The sequence below is a fragment of the Vipera berus genome (assembly GCF_964194415.1).
Source record: "Vipera berus genome assembly, chromosome: 3".
Lineage (NCBI taxonomy): Eukaryota > Metazoa > Chordata > Lepidosauria > Squamata > Viperidae > Vipera > Vipera berus.
In genome coordinates this window covers 191,158,694-191,174,169 of record NC_138204.1, presented here as the reverse complement: position 1 = coordinate 191,174,169, position 15,476 = coordinate 191,158,694, and the positions used below count along the sequence as shown (strand labels likewise).

The 15,476-nt window shown below is 38.3% G+C and overlaps 1 protein-coding gene across 1 annotated transcript; it reads left to right on the top strand.

Moving 5' to 3' along the window:
* The first annotated feature begins 494 nt into the window (after positions 1-494).
* Positions 495-12,960, top strand: GEM (GTP binding protein overexpressed in skeletal muscle). Its single transcript, XM_081326013.1, has 5 exons — positions 495-632; positions 2,469-2,829; positions 6,836-6,912; positions 9,496-9,700; positions 10,948-12,960. Exons 2-5 carry the CDS (start codon positions 2,487-2,489, stop codon positions 11,223-11,225), a joined length of 903 nt encoding a protein of 300 aa, XP_081182139.1. The 5' UTR covers positions 495-632; positions 2,469-2,486; the 3' UTR covers positions 11,226-12,960.
* The last annotated feature ends 2,516 nt before the right edge of the window (positions 12,961-15,476 follow it).

The following is a 15,476-nucleotide window of genomic DNA, read 5'->3' as shown; positions in this document are numbered from 1 at the left end:
TAAAGTAATAATTAAACAAACGGAGCCTGGAGGTATTTGTGGATAAATAGCTTGTCCATATTTGAAAGAGGATAATTTCCCGTACAGCACAACTTCCAGACAATTAAGATTTGTGCAACATTGCTTGCATTAATGAATCCAAATGGCTTCAAACAGATGGTTCATTTCAGTGGCACTCCACTCCTCCCAACAAAGGAGTTGTGTGCATGTGTGCTTTTCTGCTTTTCTCTTACAGAACTGGCTCTTAACAAGCATAATGAAGATTTTTTTAAAAAAAAGCAGAAAAAAGAAACTTAACTACAACATCAATTACTTTGTTAGCATCAGTAACTTCTCTCCTGCTCCCTCTCTTCTTCCCCTTTTCTGCATGCCTGCTTCCGTCCAGATGGGGGCTGGCTCTTGGGTGGACAGGCCAGTGACGTCACGGAAAAGCCCTGTGTCTGATCAGATGGGCTTAATATAAACCAGGTTTGTTGAGAAAGAATCAAGTGAGGCAGTCCTTGAACATATGAAGGATTTTCTGTGGGAGATTTGCCTGATGTTCCATACTTTGAGAACTAAGGGATTCTGATCAGGAACATCGACTGGCTGCAAAAGACAATCAGGAAAAAACTAACCAACCATCCAGCAAGGTAGTGTTTCTTTACCAAGAACAAATTAATAAGCCTTCTTTTAAGCACCCAAGCAGACTTGTATTTAGAGAGCAAAGAGAGAGAGAGAAAAAAAGCATTATTTGAAATAGAAGTTAAAAGTTGCATTGGAACTAGCTGTATTTTTTTCACTGAACTCAGATTATTAACGGTCCAGTTGGCTGCATAGCTTGTGCTATAGAAATGAATTTGATTCTGTCTGTTTCTAAGAAGTGATATTGTTGACTAGAATGAGAGCGAAGTGTATTCAATGTGCAGGAGTTTGATACTATTCTTGCTTGGGAAAGTTCCCAGGAGTGGAGCAGAAAATGGATAGCCTTGTTTTGCTTGTGCTTTTCTGCATGGCATTCCTTAGTATCCCTTGGGAATCTCACGTTTGGGGCTTTTGCAAAAACAGAAGTGTTTGCATCTTAAATGTCAGGCAGAACATCATTTGCTGCTTTGTTTGCATGTCTTAGCTTCCAAAGTAGTCAGATTCCCATTCATGGGACTCATCACTGAATGGTGGACCAAATGTTCACTTTGTGAAGGAGAGCTGTTCTGCGAATGCTGCTCTTATATTCACTTTGGAAAAGGGACATCAGCATTCTCTTCTGTTCTGCCCGATAGCTCTAGAGGTGTTATGTCAGCTGAGAAAGAACCAAGCTTTAGCCTAAATAAGCCAGATGTCTAAATAGATGTCATGACCGGAGCTGGTGAGCATCAAGGCAATTTTCCTAAAAATGGTAGCTGCAAATGTTTCTGGCCCTCAAGAATTGCCTCACAGCATTGTCTCTTACCAGTGCTGAGCAAGCCTTCCTGCAAAGTTATAAACTATCTGTAGGGAAGGGAGGATAGTCCTGGCTGACTACTCTTGAGATGAATTACAGCCTTTTACAGTAGAAGGAAGTTCTTACATCACAAACATAGCATGGATACACTTTTGAATTATTTCCTCCTCCACACAACAAGATTTGTGTTGTTACTGATCCTTTAAGGGCAAAAGGAAGGAACTTAGGTACTGCTTCTTAAAGACTGTCAGATGAGATAGGGATGTTTGCCATCCCTTCTTTCTTCTATAGCCTCTGATTGCCCACTTGTGTCTGCAGAGCTGCTTTTCAGGAGTACAGGGAGCAGAAACAAACCAGGATTTTCAAAGGTGACCTTCTTGGCCTCTTCCTCCAGGATGAGTGGATTTCTACTAAGTGCTCTCCTTTGCAGGAGAGCCAAGTTTCTTGGTTGCTTTGGATGGCTTTTTTAGATGGTACTGTATTGCCACTTGGTCTGCACTCTTATTGAGAGCAACAGCCATCCACAAATTACATGATCAGATGGAGGAAACAATCCAGGTTTTGAATTCAAGTTTAAAGTATTTTTTATTGGTGAGCAGTTGTTACAATTCCTAAGCCCTCAACTGCTTCTTAAGGAGGAATTTCCACTGCTATGAGTATCTTTCTCCTATTTTAGCTCTTTGAAGCTACATTCAGGCAGGGAATGGGCCAATTCACCAAAGCCAACTTACCATGGGACAATTCGCTGTGGGACAATTCAACAATTCAATTTAATTGGCATCCTTTGGCACCCTTTCTTTAATGATTCTATTCCACTATTTCTTCAATATTAGCATAGTCCCGTGGCGAGTTAACTATGGCGAGTTGTGCCACAGAGAGTTGGCGATGGCAAGTTAGCTGCAGCAAGTTGGCCACGGCAAGTTGTCTTAGGCCCTTAAGGCATGCTCACCAAGAATTTCACATGTGGGCATTCCCCATGTCAGACAGACAAGGTATGCAACCTACTGGTACTTATGATGTTCACCATTTCACTGTTGCTGTTTTTTAGTCTCGAAGGGAAAAAGCCATGACCCTGAACAATGTCACCATGCGTCGCAACAGTGGCAGTAGCTGTGGTGCCTTGCAGCCTCAGCAGCAACGTTGGAGTGTTCCAACAGATGGAAAGCATCTGGTAGTGCAGAAAGAGACCCAAGAGGCAAACTGCCAGAAAAGGTATACCCTAAACCATGAAGAATATTACCGCAAAAGCTGGTCATCAGAGTCCTCTGATTCTGTCATCTCCACTGAGTCAGGAAACAGCTGCTACCGAGTGGTTCTCATAGGGGAACAAGGAGTTGGCAAAACCACCATTGCAAGTGTCTTTGCAGGTGTGCATGACAGCCTGGACAGCGATTGTGAACTTCTGGGAGGTAGGTGGTTTTGTTCCTTGCCCCCTCCCCTCTCCCCCGCCCGGTTAAAACTTTTTGGGTAAGAGGCCTTTGGGAGCAAGCAAACTCAGAGTTCCTGATCTTGAAGTCATAATTCTATGGCCTCCAAAGTGATTTCAGAACGTGGTTATCTATTAAGGAAGATGGCAGGGTCAGTTGGAGGTTGGAGGGAGCTATTTTCAGTTTGCATTGGAATGCCAACTTAATCTGATTTTGCTTTTCTTTTTTTAATGAACACACAAACTGAGCTCTCATCCTAATGTAGTATGCTTCTTTTTTTTAAAAAAAATTCTAAATATTCTAAAATATTATTTTTTGAATAATGTATATATTTGTAAATGCAATGTATCAAAATGCATGATATAAGGAAACTTGTTTGTAGAAACCGTGTACATTAGATTACAGTGTGAACAAAAGTTCTACGCTTGAAAAAATGCACCCCCGAAAAAACCCAATGGTTAGCACAAACTTTAAAAGAAAATTCTTGAGCTCAACAAACCAAATCTGTGCAAATCTGAGAAAAGCTGAACTTGACAGATGTGCAATAAATAAGAAGCAAAGACTTTTCTGATAAATTCACCAAAATGTGTATGTTACATTTTTGGGTACATAATTTTCCACTAAGATCGTGTGTCCTAAGGGTAATGATTGTAACATCTGCTGATGCTTGCTGTGTAGGAGTTAGTGCTTCTGGATAATTTTCATAAACATTCAACGTGCAGAATTCCAGCTACTTCATCATATTTTCAATTCAAACAAGACACATCATTGATGAGTTTTCAAAGGGTACATATTATAGAAAAAGGTGACATGCAAATTAGAATAATGATACAGAAGCAACTGATAAGTTTAAGAATTGTATTCATATGAGAAAAGTAATATTTCTACACATTATAATTAATCTCACTCAAAATTTAAAAATGGGATCAGTTCAGAAGACAAACTTAGCATTAAAGTACTTTTTAAAAATTTCTATTAGACGAACTATCCCAGGATTTGGACAAGGCATTAGAAACAAGCAAAATAAGAGTTTATGTTAAAAGAACATTGCAAGCATTGAATTCAGAGATGAATTCTGAAATTGCACTTGCATGTTCCTGGGAATATGGCACAAACAACCTCAATGGACCTATTTCTGAGTGAGCAGGTCAAGGATTGCACTATTATAGTCTAACTTTATATACGTCTAGCTAGAAATGTCCCTCAAAGTCAAATGTAACAAACAGAGAATTAAAGGTGGGAACAATGGAAATGAGAACATACTGATTTAAATGAAGTGTAAGACTCACTTTCAAATAACCCTGCATTAAAGTGAGCTGTAATATACATACATACATACATACATACATACATACATACATACATACATACACATACACACACACACACACACACACACACACACACACACACACACACACACACATATATATATATATATATATATATATATATATATATATATATATATATATATATATATATATATATATATGTTTTCTGAAAAAAGTGATAATTCAGGGTTTAGAAAGGGAAACGGCTAACTTCTGCTTTCTTCTCCATATTATGCCAGAGCTGCACCCCTAGTTAATAGCAGAACTGCCATATTTAGCAGAACTGCTAACAAAACACTCGCTTCCCCTTTCCTCAACCTGCTGTGTTGTATTACAACCATAAGCTTATTCTTTGGTTGAACATTGAACTTCATCATTCCTGAAGACTCCAGCTTGGAGGGGGCTGATTGAATAAACAATAGCCCCAATTAATTGGCCAGCAGCTTTTAAATCATCATTTGATTATTTCAATAAGTCAATATTTATGTTACATTTCAAATTCTCCTTTCATTAAAAAAAGATGTGCAGCATATTATACAGCGTACATCCTTCTTCAAATAATTTACTTTTAAAATGGATTTGCTAAAAATATAATAAATATTGTCCTATCTTTGCTTTGTAGTGTGTGGGTATTATTTTAAATTTTACATATTGGCACTGCAGTAATAGTAGCCTAAATTCAATAGCCTAAACACTTTATTTATTCCATGAGTAACTTAAATTGCAACTATAGGTGGGGTACATGTGATTAAAAATATCTCTTCAGAATCAGATTTCAAAATTGGTTACACTGGGAACTGGGAAGTGAGAAATTCAAGAGGACTGAGAGGAAAGCAAGATTTTGGGATCTTTTTGCACCACCTTCACTGCAACATGGCCACAAGAACTGGAACCTTCTGAGCATTTGTTTTAGAACAGGGGTGTCAAACTGCCGACCCAAGGGCCGGATGTGCCACAGCAAAAACCACACCCACCCCATTGCCGGCAATGGAAAAAAGTCACAATACGCCGCGACTCGTCACATGATGTTGCAAGTTGGACACCCCTGTTTTAGAACATAAAGATGTTGGATTTCTGGGAATTGTAGTCCCAACACATTGGGAGGATTTTAGAGTTTGGCAAAGTTGCCACAAAAATAGATTACAGGTGAATTCAAGCAATCTTTTGCTCTGTCAGGAATTTAAATTGTAATATAATTTAAGAAGCATAAAAATATAACACTGTAATAAAAATATAAGGAAGAGAATTGCCAGTTTGTTCGTATTCTATGTAGGAAGGGCCACACTAAAAAAAAAAAGCCACCCCCTTGAATCTACCGTATGTACTTTTGCTCCAGAATAAAGCTGTTTAAGTTGCTTGCAGCCTTAATGCCTGCTCACCCATAAATTGAGTGAAAACAAATATTTTCCATTACTAAGCCTAACTGGAGTCTCCAGGACTGCCTGCAGCTCCCATGGGGGTCAAAAGGTCATGTTTGCTTTAATTTTTTTCCCTTTTGGATCTTCTTTCTACTCCTCTTGTCCTACTTAGGAGAAAGAGAACTCCAGCAAAAAGTCAATGTAGTCATTTTTCTTTTTTTCTACCATGGAAATTATACCATTCTGGAACTCATGTAAATGTTCAGATCTTTGCCAGAGTCTGATATAAGAATGTCAGATGTAACAAGTTGTTTTTTTCCTAACATTTGTCTGGTGTGATGTCCTGGAGTGGAAAGAACAGGCATGAGATACAGTCAAAATAGACTTAGCTGCCCTGTTGATAGATACAGATGGCTATATTTTCTGAGCTGGTATCCGGAGAACATTTATTTCAAATGCAACCCAAAAAAAATCCCTGAGATAATTTTCCTTACCGTGAAAGAATCAGTAGAAGATCATGCCTTAACTTGTATCAGAGTTCAGTTAGTATGAGCACTGAAGCCCAAGATAGAAAAATTGACAGACCTCCTCCAAATGTTTATTTAACTGTGGTGGTTTTTTTAAAAATGCAATTGAAGAAAACATCATCACATGATTTGATGGGGGTTCTAGACACTGTATTTAATTTCAATTAAATGTGAATAATATGAACTGAAAGTTGATTTATTGTATTCCCATCTCCTGATACTTATGTGTATCTCCTTGCTGGCTACTCAAGTATTTAGTGTGGTTCCCAATGCAGAAAAAGTATTTTATTCATTTGTTACATAGAGCAGAGATACCCAAAAAGTACCCAGGGACCAGTTCCATGGAGAAAGGTTTTTCCACGGACTGGAGAGTGTGTGGTTTTGTATGCTGTCTGCATCACACGGATGGGGCTTTGTTTGTTTGTGCAGACTGGTTGCTGGCATGCCGTGGACCGGTACCGGTCCACGGATCATGGGTTGAGGACCCCTGACATAGAGACATGCTGTTGGCTAAAATGGAGATATATAAGTGATGAAGAGTTTTGTTAAACTTAAAAGTCTACCTAATTCTTCCCACCTGAAATAGTTTTAAAGTGGTCTCTTCTCTTTTGGTATGGCATCCACAATGTATTGATGATTTCTTTAATTTCTGCCAAAGAGGGAATTTTCATGTTTCTAACCTTTACTTGCCTAACATTTAAGTCTGAGTTATATAGTGAAAAGGAAAACAAACAAAAAATGTCACATATTTTTGTGTTCTCCATTCTAGAAGACAACTATGAACGAACTTTGCAGGTAGATGGCGAAAGTGCAACTGTAATGCTTCTGGATGTCTGGGAAAACAAGGTAGTGTGCAAAATCATTTTGTCAGGCAGAAATTTTCATGTATGTTCATGTGTTCATTCTTATTCTTTAATTTTGTTGAGTGAAACACGTACTTACACAAATGCATTTTTTTAAAAAAGTCGTTAAATCTAGCAGCAAGCACAGTTAAAAATATTGAGAAGCCAAACTTCAGAGTTCTCCTGCTTGAGCAGGGGGCTGGACTGGAGCACCTCCAACGTCCCTTCCAGCTCTATTCTATTCTATTAGCTGTCAAAATCACAATCTGTTAGCTAGTCTATATGGGAAACATTTGAGGTCGGCCTATATTGTGTTTGTGGTGGACCCCTCTCGCTCTCACTTGCTGGTATTACTTCTAGCAGACAAAGATATAACTAATAACTCTGGCTAAAGTTATTTCATTGCTTATAAAAGCCTCTAATTATTTATTAGACTAGCATAGCATAGCATGGCATGGCATGGCATGGCATGGCATGGCATGGAATGGAATCAGAGCTGGAAGGGACTTTGTAGGTCATCTAGTCCAACCCTACACCCTAGTAGGAGTCCCTACACCATTTTTGACAGTCTCTTCTTGAAAGCTTCCAATGATGAAGCTCCCACAACTTCTGAAGGCAATCTGTTCCATGGGTTGAGTGTTCCCATTGTCAGAAAATTTCTCTTTATTTCTAGGTTAAATATCTCCTCGATCAATTTCCATCCATTATTCCTTGTCTGGCCTTCAGGTACTTTGGAAAACAGGCTGATCCGCTGCTCTCTGCGATAGTCCCTCAAATATTGGGACACTGCTATCATGTCTCCCCTGGTCCTTCTCTTCACCAGACTAGCCATGCCCAGTTCCTGTAACCATTCTTCATATGTTTAGCCTCCAGTCCCCTAATCATTTTTGTTGCTCTTCTCTGCACTTTTTCTAGAGTCTCAACATCTTTTTTATAGTGTGTGACCAAAACTGGTTGCAGTATTTTAGGTGTGGTCTTACTAAGGCTTTCTAGAGTGGTATTAGTACCTCATGTGATCTTGACTGAATCCCTCTGTTAATGCAACTTAGGATTGCATTGGCTTTTTTGGCTCCTGCTGCACACTGTTGCCTCATATTTAATTGATTGTCTATTAAGACTCCAAGATCCCTCTCAGAGTTACTGCTATTAACCCTGGTTTTGCCCAATCTATATTTGTACTTTTGGTTTTTCTTGCCTAAGTGTAAGACTTTAGTTTTCTCTACATTGAATTTCATTTTGTTAGATAGGACCCAGTGTTCAGGTCTGTCAAGATCCATCTGGATCTTGGGCCTGTTATCTAGGGTATTGGCTATTCCTGCCAAATAAATCACCACAACCTCAAATTGGAGGTTTGCCATAGCTCTGAATAAGAGCTAGGCAAATTTCCACTTATCCTATACTTCTGGGATTTATTTTTGACTTACCGGCCAGTCTGAACTCTTTAGGTTTCCCAATGGTTTCCTATTTCCTTCCTTATTCCTCTTATTACTTCCAAGACTCATCGCCAAGTGCGTTGGGGAAACAGTACTTGCAGTAGTATGTTTGGATCCCTTTTGTAGGTCTATCCCCTTCATGTTGGAAAGCAAGGAGCGACATTTGTAGGACCATATGTCTAATAGTTTTTCTAACTGGTTTTGGCTAGTTGCATTCTAAGGGCTCTGTTTAATTGGGCTATGGGTTGCAACATAAGTCAGAATATACAGATACTTGGTGACTTGGATTAAGATCTGGGCACATTTAGCAAGGCTGGTAGAATCAAGATCCTCTTTTTCACAATCCATTCCCACATGCTAAGCAGAGTATGTGAGAATTCTCTTCAAGGAATGGAGAGGGATAGGATGTGCTGCAAACAGGAAGAGAGTCCTCTCTAAATGAGTGGATCTCCATCCATAAACAGAACATTTTCAGGGGGGGTTATAAGGATAATTTTATTAAGAGGGCAAGGAAGGGCATTTATGCCACCTATTATACATATCTACACCTGGATCCAATTCACTGATTATTTTGTAGACATGCATTGCCAGAATAACAAGGAGTATTGGTAATGAACACACAGAAATGCTTTGGGAATCATGTCAGCAATTTTAGTAATAGGTGAGTCTTGCACAGTAACCATTTTGTGTGGGTGCCCATCAGATGCTTTCAAAATCCTAACCGTAAGATAGAACCAGTGGTGGGATTCAAATATGTGAACAACCGGTTCTCTATGTGGATGCCACTTCTGGAAGTCCATTCTGGGCCTGGGCAACAAAAAATAGCTACCAGTTCTGCCAAAGTGGTATGAACTGGCTGAATCCCACCACTGGATAGAACCCAAGTTAATTTGAATACCAGTACGGAATGAATTTTACCTGTCTAAATTTGGTGAAAAAGAGATTTTGCCAATCAGAAGCAAATTGTATATACAAGCTCGACTTCCAGTGACCTCATAATGCAATGCTTGTTTACAAATGCAAACAATGCATTTAAAATAATGAAAGCTTTATGATTATAGTAACCAGCAATATTTAGCTTTTCTCATGTAGATGATGGGCTTCCAGGTATGAAGCCTAAACTTCTGACTCCAAATCTCTTTTTATTTGAGTAGAAGGAAAAAGGATGGCTCCAAGAACAGTGCATGAAAGTTGGAGATGCATATTTAATTGTCTATTCCATCACGGACCGGGCAAGCTTTGAAAGAGCATCTGAGCTAAGGATTCAGCTCCGCAGGGCGCGGCAGATGGAAGATCTTCCTATTATTTTAGTAGGCAACAAAAGTGATCTTGTAAGGTGCCGTGAAGTTTCTGTTTCAGGTAAGGATGCTTCTCTTCAGTTGTTTTTGCTTCAACTCTTTAGATGCTTTAACTTTAGGCCATATCTACATTATGTCTTGTTTGCCCAGCAATTATGAGTGGGGAAGGTAGAGGTGTTTTAAATTCCAAAAGACAATTAATTAATTAATTAATTAATTAATTAATTAATTAATTAATTAATTAAATTTTTATACCGCCCTTCTCCTGAAGGACTCAGGGCGGTGTACAGGGCAATAAATACCAAAATGTAAATACAAAAGTTAAAAAAGAGATTAAAAAGAATTAAATAATTATGCCCAAGAATACAATACTAAAAATGTGTTAAAACTTATTTAAATCCAACCCCAAACCCATCAGACCAGGCCAGATTGTTCAAATAGATAAGTTTTTAAATCACGCCAGAAGGAGCGCAGGTCGGGGGCCATCCGGAGCTCAACCGGAAGGCAGTTTCACAGGTCTGGCGCGCCCACAGAGAATGCCCTCCCCCTGGGGGCCACCAATCGACATTCTTTGATTGGAGGCACCCTGAGGAGGCCCTCTCTGTGGGAGTGCACTGGACGGAGGGAAGTTGATGCCGGCAGCAGGTGCTGCTATAGGTAATCCGGACCCATGCCATGTAGGGCTTTGTAAGTCATAACCAGCACCTAATTAACAGTCCAGGCAGTCCTCGACTTACAACAGCTCATTTAGTGACCATTTAAAGTTACATCATTGAAAAAAGTGACTTATGACTGTTTTTCACACTTATGACCATTGCAGCATCCCCATGGTCACATGATCAAAATTCAGATGCTTGGCAACTGACTCATATTTGTGATGGTTGTAGTGTCCAAGGGTCATGTGATCATCTTTTTCAAACTTCTGACAAGCAAAGGCCTTGAGAAAGCCAGATTGACTTCACAAATGTGTTACTAACTCAACAACTGCAGTGATTCACTTAGCAATTGGGGCAAGAAAGGTCATAAAATGGGGCAAAACTCACTTAAAAAACTCACTTTAGCAACAGAAATTTTGGGCTTAACTAGTTGTAAGTCAAGAACTACCTGTAGTAAAGTGGCATTACCGAAACAGACTTCATTCAGGGAGATATTTTCTCTTCCCCTTTTTGTCTTTTAAGTGAGCAGTAAGTGTTTTGCTTCCTGGGGGATTCTGGGAATCAAAGTCCACGTATCTTAAAGTTTCCATGTTTGAAGAGCACTGCTTCCAAGGAATACTTCTGAATTATTTTCTCTTCAAATCTTTTCCAGAGGGCCGAGCCTGCGCAGTAGTGTTTGACTGTAAGTTCATTGAGACCTCAGCAGCTGTACAGCATAACGTGAGGGAGCTGTTTGAAGGCATCGTACGTCAAATTCGTCTGAGAAGGGACAGCAGAGAAAAGAATGAGAAGAGGCTGGCATATCAAAAGAGGAAAGAGACCATTCCTAAGAAGGCGAGGAGATTCTGGGGGAAAATCGTAGCCCGGAAAAACAAGAATATGGCTTTCAAACTGAAGTCCAAATCTTGCCACGATCTCTCTGTCCTTTAGGAACTTGGGACGCTAGACTTTTATCTATCACAAATATTCCACATAATCTCCAGAACTGAGAAAAATCAATCTATATTAGATTGGTCAACACAACTAATCTGGAATCACAATTGTGATTATTGTGATGGTGCATGCCTGCAATACAGCAAGCATGGCTTCATGCATGGAAGAAGGAAAGTCATCTATATGTTTGGTTTATATTTGAAATGAATGAGCGTACTGGACTGGGAGGAGCATTTTTATGCTCTCTGAAAGAACATTCCAAACAATATAGTGAGATGAATCTGAAAAAACACAACCTGTTTCCTGTGGAAAGGGAAACTCCTATAGTTGCCTTCCTCCTAACCAACCAGTTGCTTTTCTTAAGTGTGTACTGCTAAGTCTTATTCTTACAATATCATCTGTTGCAGTGGCTAGATAGGTATCAGCAGCATCAGCAGATAATCAGATGCTCATATTTCTAGGAACACTAAAACCAGCCACCCACTGATGATTATTGTCATGAAGTCAACACAGTCCCAATTCTAAATCCATTCACTTTCTGCCCTACTGGTTCTACATCCATTTGTCTTCTGATCTGGCGCCTGGCATGTTGCTTTATAGCCTGAGATTCTAAAAGACAAAGTAGGCAGGCATTGCAGCAGATCTGATAACAAATTCAATTTTTTCTTTTTTATTATTCCACCTCCTTTCCTCCTCGCTGCCAAGTGAAACCATAAAAGCATGGCTACCTCTGAAATAAAAGCACATACATCACAAACCAGCAATTGCTATGGCATAGCATCATCAATTAATGGCTTCATTGCCCATTGAAGAGGCAGGGAGAAGATATCTTAATGTGCTGTGCATGTGTGCCTTTGAATCAGTGTTGACTCCTGGTGACTGCCAGAAAAAGTCTCTGCATTTTTCTTGGCAAGATTTTGGAAGTGGTATGCCACTGCCTCCTTCCAAGGGCTGAGAGAGAGTGACTGGCCCAAGGTCATCCAGCTGGCTTTGTGCCTAGGGCGAGACAAGAACTCACAGTTTCTCAATTTCTAGCTGGTGCCTTAATCATTACACCAAAGTGGCACTCTTTAATATGGTTAATTATATAGAGATGCTTATGTTGTTATTCTCCAACATGGAGAATTAGTCTGAATACCAATAATAAAGAATGTTGGGAGCTTTAGTTAAGTAATTACTGTATAGAATAAACATTTTTTTATTTCTCTCTAGAGCCATTCAGAATTCCTAAAAACAGCTTAGTAAAGCCAGACATACTCAGGAACGGAGAGGACATTAGCTCACTTATGAAGGGGAGTTCCTGTCTGAATTCAATTCAGTTTTTGCTATAAATTACTTCAAATCAACTTTTGCTTGTATCACCCTACAGCATTGTTATGGTATCAATGGTATATCCTGAAACTCAAACTCAAGGGTGAGATGTAAATTTTTGAGAAGGTGGACTGCCTTTTAGTAAAAAGGAAAAAGACAGTTTGTGCTCAAAACAAGTTTATGACATTACTTTTATATTTATTATATTTCAGTTATTAATTGTATTTTCAATGGGTGAGCTTGAAGAGGGGAAGATGGAAGGACTGTGGAAAATATAGTGTTGAAATATATTTATTAAATGATTTATTGAGAAAATGTTGGTTTTTGTTACTGTTTTCTATTATCTTTTGGACTAAGCAACATTTATTTGCATACCTTAAGAATCAATAAAATATTTTATTGCTTTTAAAATGAAATCTCAAATACTTCTTCTTTAATGGGTGCGAAAAAAGTAAAAAACCAGATATTTTCACACAGAAAGTAGTTGGTATACTAAATCTTCATATTTGTAATTTGTTTCTTAAATTGTGAATTCTTAGTTTACAATTTATAAATTTAATAAATAAATTTAAACAAAAGTTTTCAGTCATTAAAAGCAAGTAATGGGAGCTCACCATTCAGCCCACCAGACCCGGAAGGCAGGATATTATTAGGGCGGTAGTTCTGGTGGGACCATAAAAAAAAGGCTCTTCTCTATGGAACATCATTCCTCCTGAGATACAATTGGCTCCCAGCTTGTTGATTTTCTGAAAGAACCTGAAGATATGGTAATGTAGGTGGGTCTGGAGAGCATGAATAGAGATGGAGATGATCAAGTGGTTGATTTGATAACTTTATTGTTGCCATCGGTTGGAGTGGCGTTTTATCGGTTTTTATGTTGTTGGTTTTTAATCTTGTAAGTTGTCTGGAGTCACTGTTGTGTGAGTTGGGCAGCCATATAAGTTTAATAAATAAACATATTTTAAAATATTATTGAGAAATAAAAATAAAGTATATTATAAACATTGATTCAAAATCAACCTCTTTTTTTCATCTTCCTAAAAATTCCTAGCCGGAATTCACCTCATAGACAGAAAAAGAAAATATGGGTTTAGATAAACACATTCACTTGTCATTTTTTTCCTCACCAGCTTCATGGTATAGGTCAGATAACCTGGTTATATTTTCACCTCCCTTAAGTAGAGAAGATCAACTACAGATAAAAGCATTTGGCACAATGAGGGAAGATTTCCGTTTACTCTTCTGGCTCTACACATCAGCATTTAGACCAACAGATTTATTAGCTAAATGCAGGAACTAAAAACCAAGGCTTTCCAAGACAGCATGAGCTCATTGAGCCTTAGTTTGCTAGCCTCTTTTGTAGAATAAGTAAAATATAAACAAATAACAAACAGAATAACAGAGCTGGAAGGGATCTTGAAGATCTTCTAGTCCAAGCTGCCACTCAAACAGAAAAGTCTATAAGATTTCAGACAAATGGTTGTCCAATCTCTTCTTAAAAATTCCAGTGTTGGAGCACCTACAACTTCTGAGGCAAGTAGTTCCACTGATTAATTGTTCTCACTGTCAAAATTAATTAACAAAATTAATTTCTGTACGAAAAGAGCAAAAATGACGGTTTCACTGAAAAGTCCAAACTAAAGTGAGAATAATTGGCTGAAAAATTATGTATAAAGTGTAAATATGCTGCTAGATAAGATGACTCTTTCCGTTTCAGCTAATTAGCTTAACAATAGGGAAAAATGTCTTCCGAGGGTTGGATGCAATATGGATTTAGAATTAACAGGAAATTACCAAATAGAAATGCTTCTTTTGTTTGCTTTCTTCCTCTACTATTTGCTGTATTAAGGGTTGGTTGTTGACCTGCCCTAGAATTTTAAAACACATCATACCATTTGGCATCCTAAGAGTAATGGGAAAAGAAAGCTATAACTGTATTCTAATATCAGTATAATATGTACTTTGTTCTACCGTATTTAACATCTTTTCCACTTAGAAAGGCTTTCAGATGAAAATCAAATATCATGTTATGCATAAATAGCCTGAAGGCTGTTTTTTCCTCTCAAAGCCACTTTGAAATGAAGAGATTATAAAGAAAAGATGGGACGCTGGGTAATTGGGACACAATATCTCCAACCCTACCAAACAAACTGGACTGTAAAAACACCCATTTATATTATATTTTTGAGCTGGAGAGAGTGCTATCACAAACAGTTATTAAGAACTCTAATTTGAATAATTTCAAGAACTGCCTTCAAGAAGATCATTTTTCTTTTCAAGATTCTTCTCAGTTCCTTGAAAAACAAGATGTGTATGGGATAATGATTTAAATATCTGGAGAGCCTGTTTCTGATGGTAAACTTCTATTGAAATAAGCTAAATTAGAAAATAGGCCTTTATTTTTCAAATACGTATAATGGAAATAGGTCATCTGAACAGCTGTAATGTGGAACAGATCTACCAAAGAAAGCTTGAGTTGGTACTATATGTACATGTATCTAATATTAGATTGAGATGTAATGTGGTATGGTTATTTTAGTGCTATTCATTTTTGCCTTTGTGTATATATAAACTATAACTTGTGATTTTACAGCCTTATCCGTGTGTCAGATTGTTGGGGTTTATTTTACAAACAAGCAAAATAATGTATGAGCCCAATTACTGGGAAATTTATCATGGTATTTTCTGAAAGGTGGGTAACTAGAAATGGCCAACTGAAACTGACCTGACCATGTCTTTCAAGTGATTCTTCAGTATCTGAGTCATAGAGGCACTCAGTCTGAGTCACGGTGACTTATGTCCTGGCTACGTCTAGGAATGACACTTTGTTCAAAGGTATCATCCTGTGGGCGGGTGTGGTTCTAATCCAGAGTATGTAACACAGCAGTTCACTCTGAAAGGATTTCCCTTGAAGTGCATGTTTGTGAGTTATGGCAA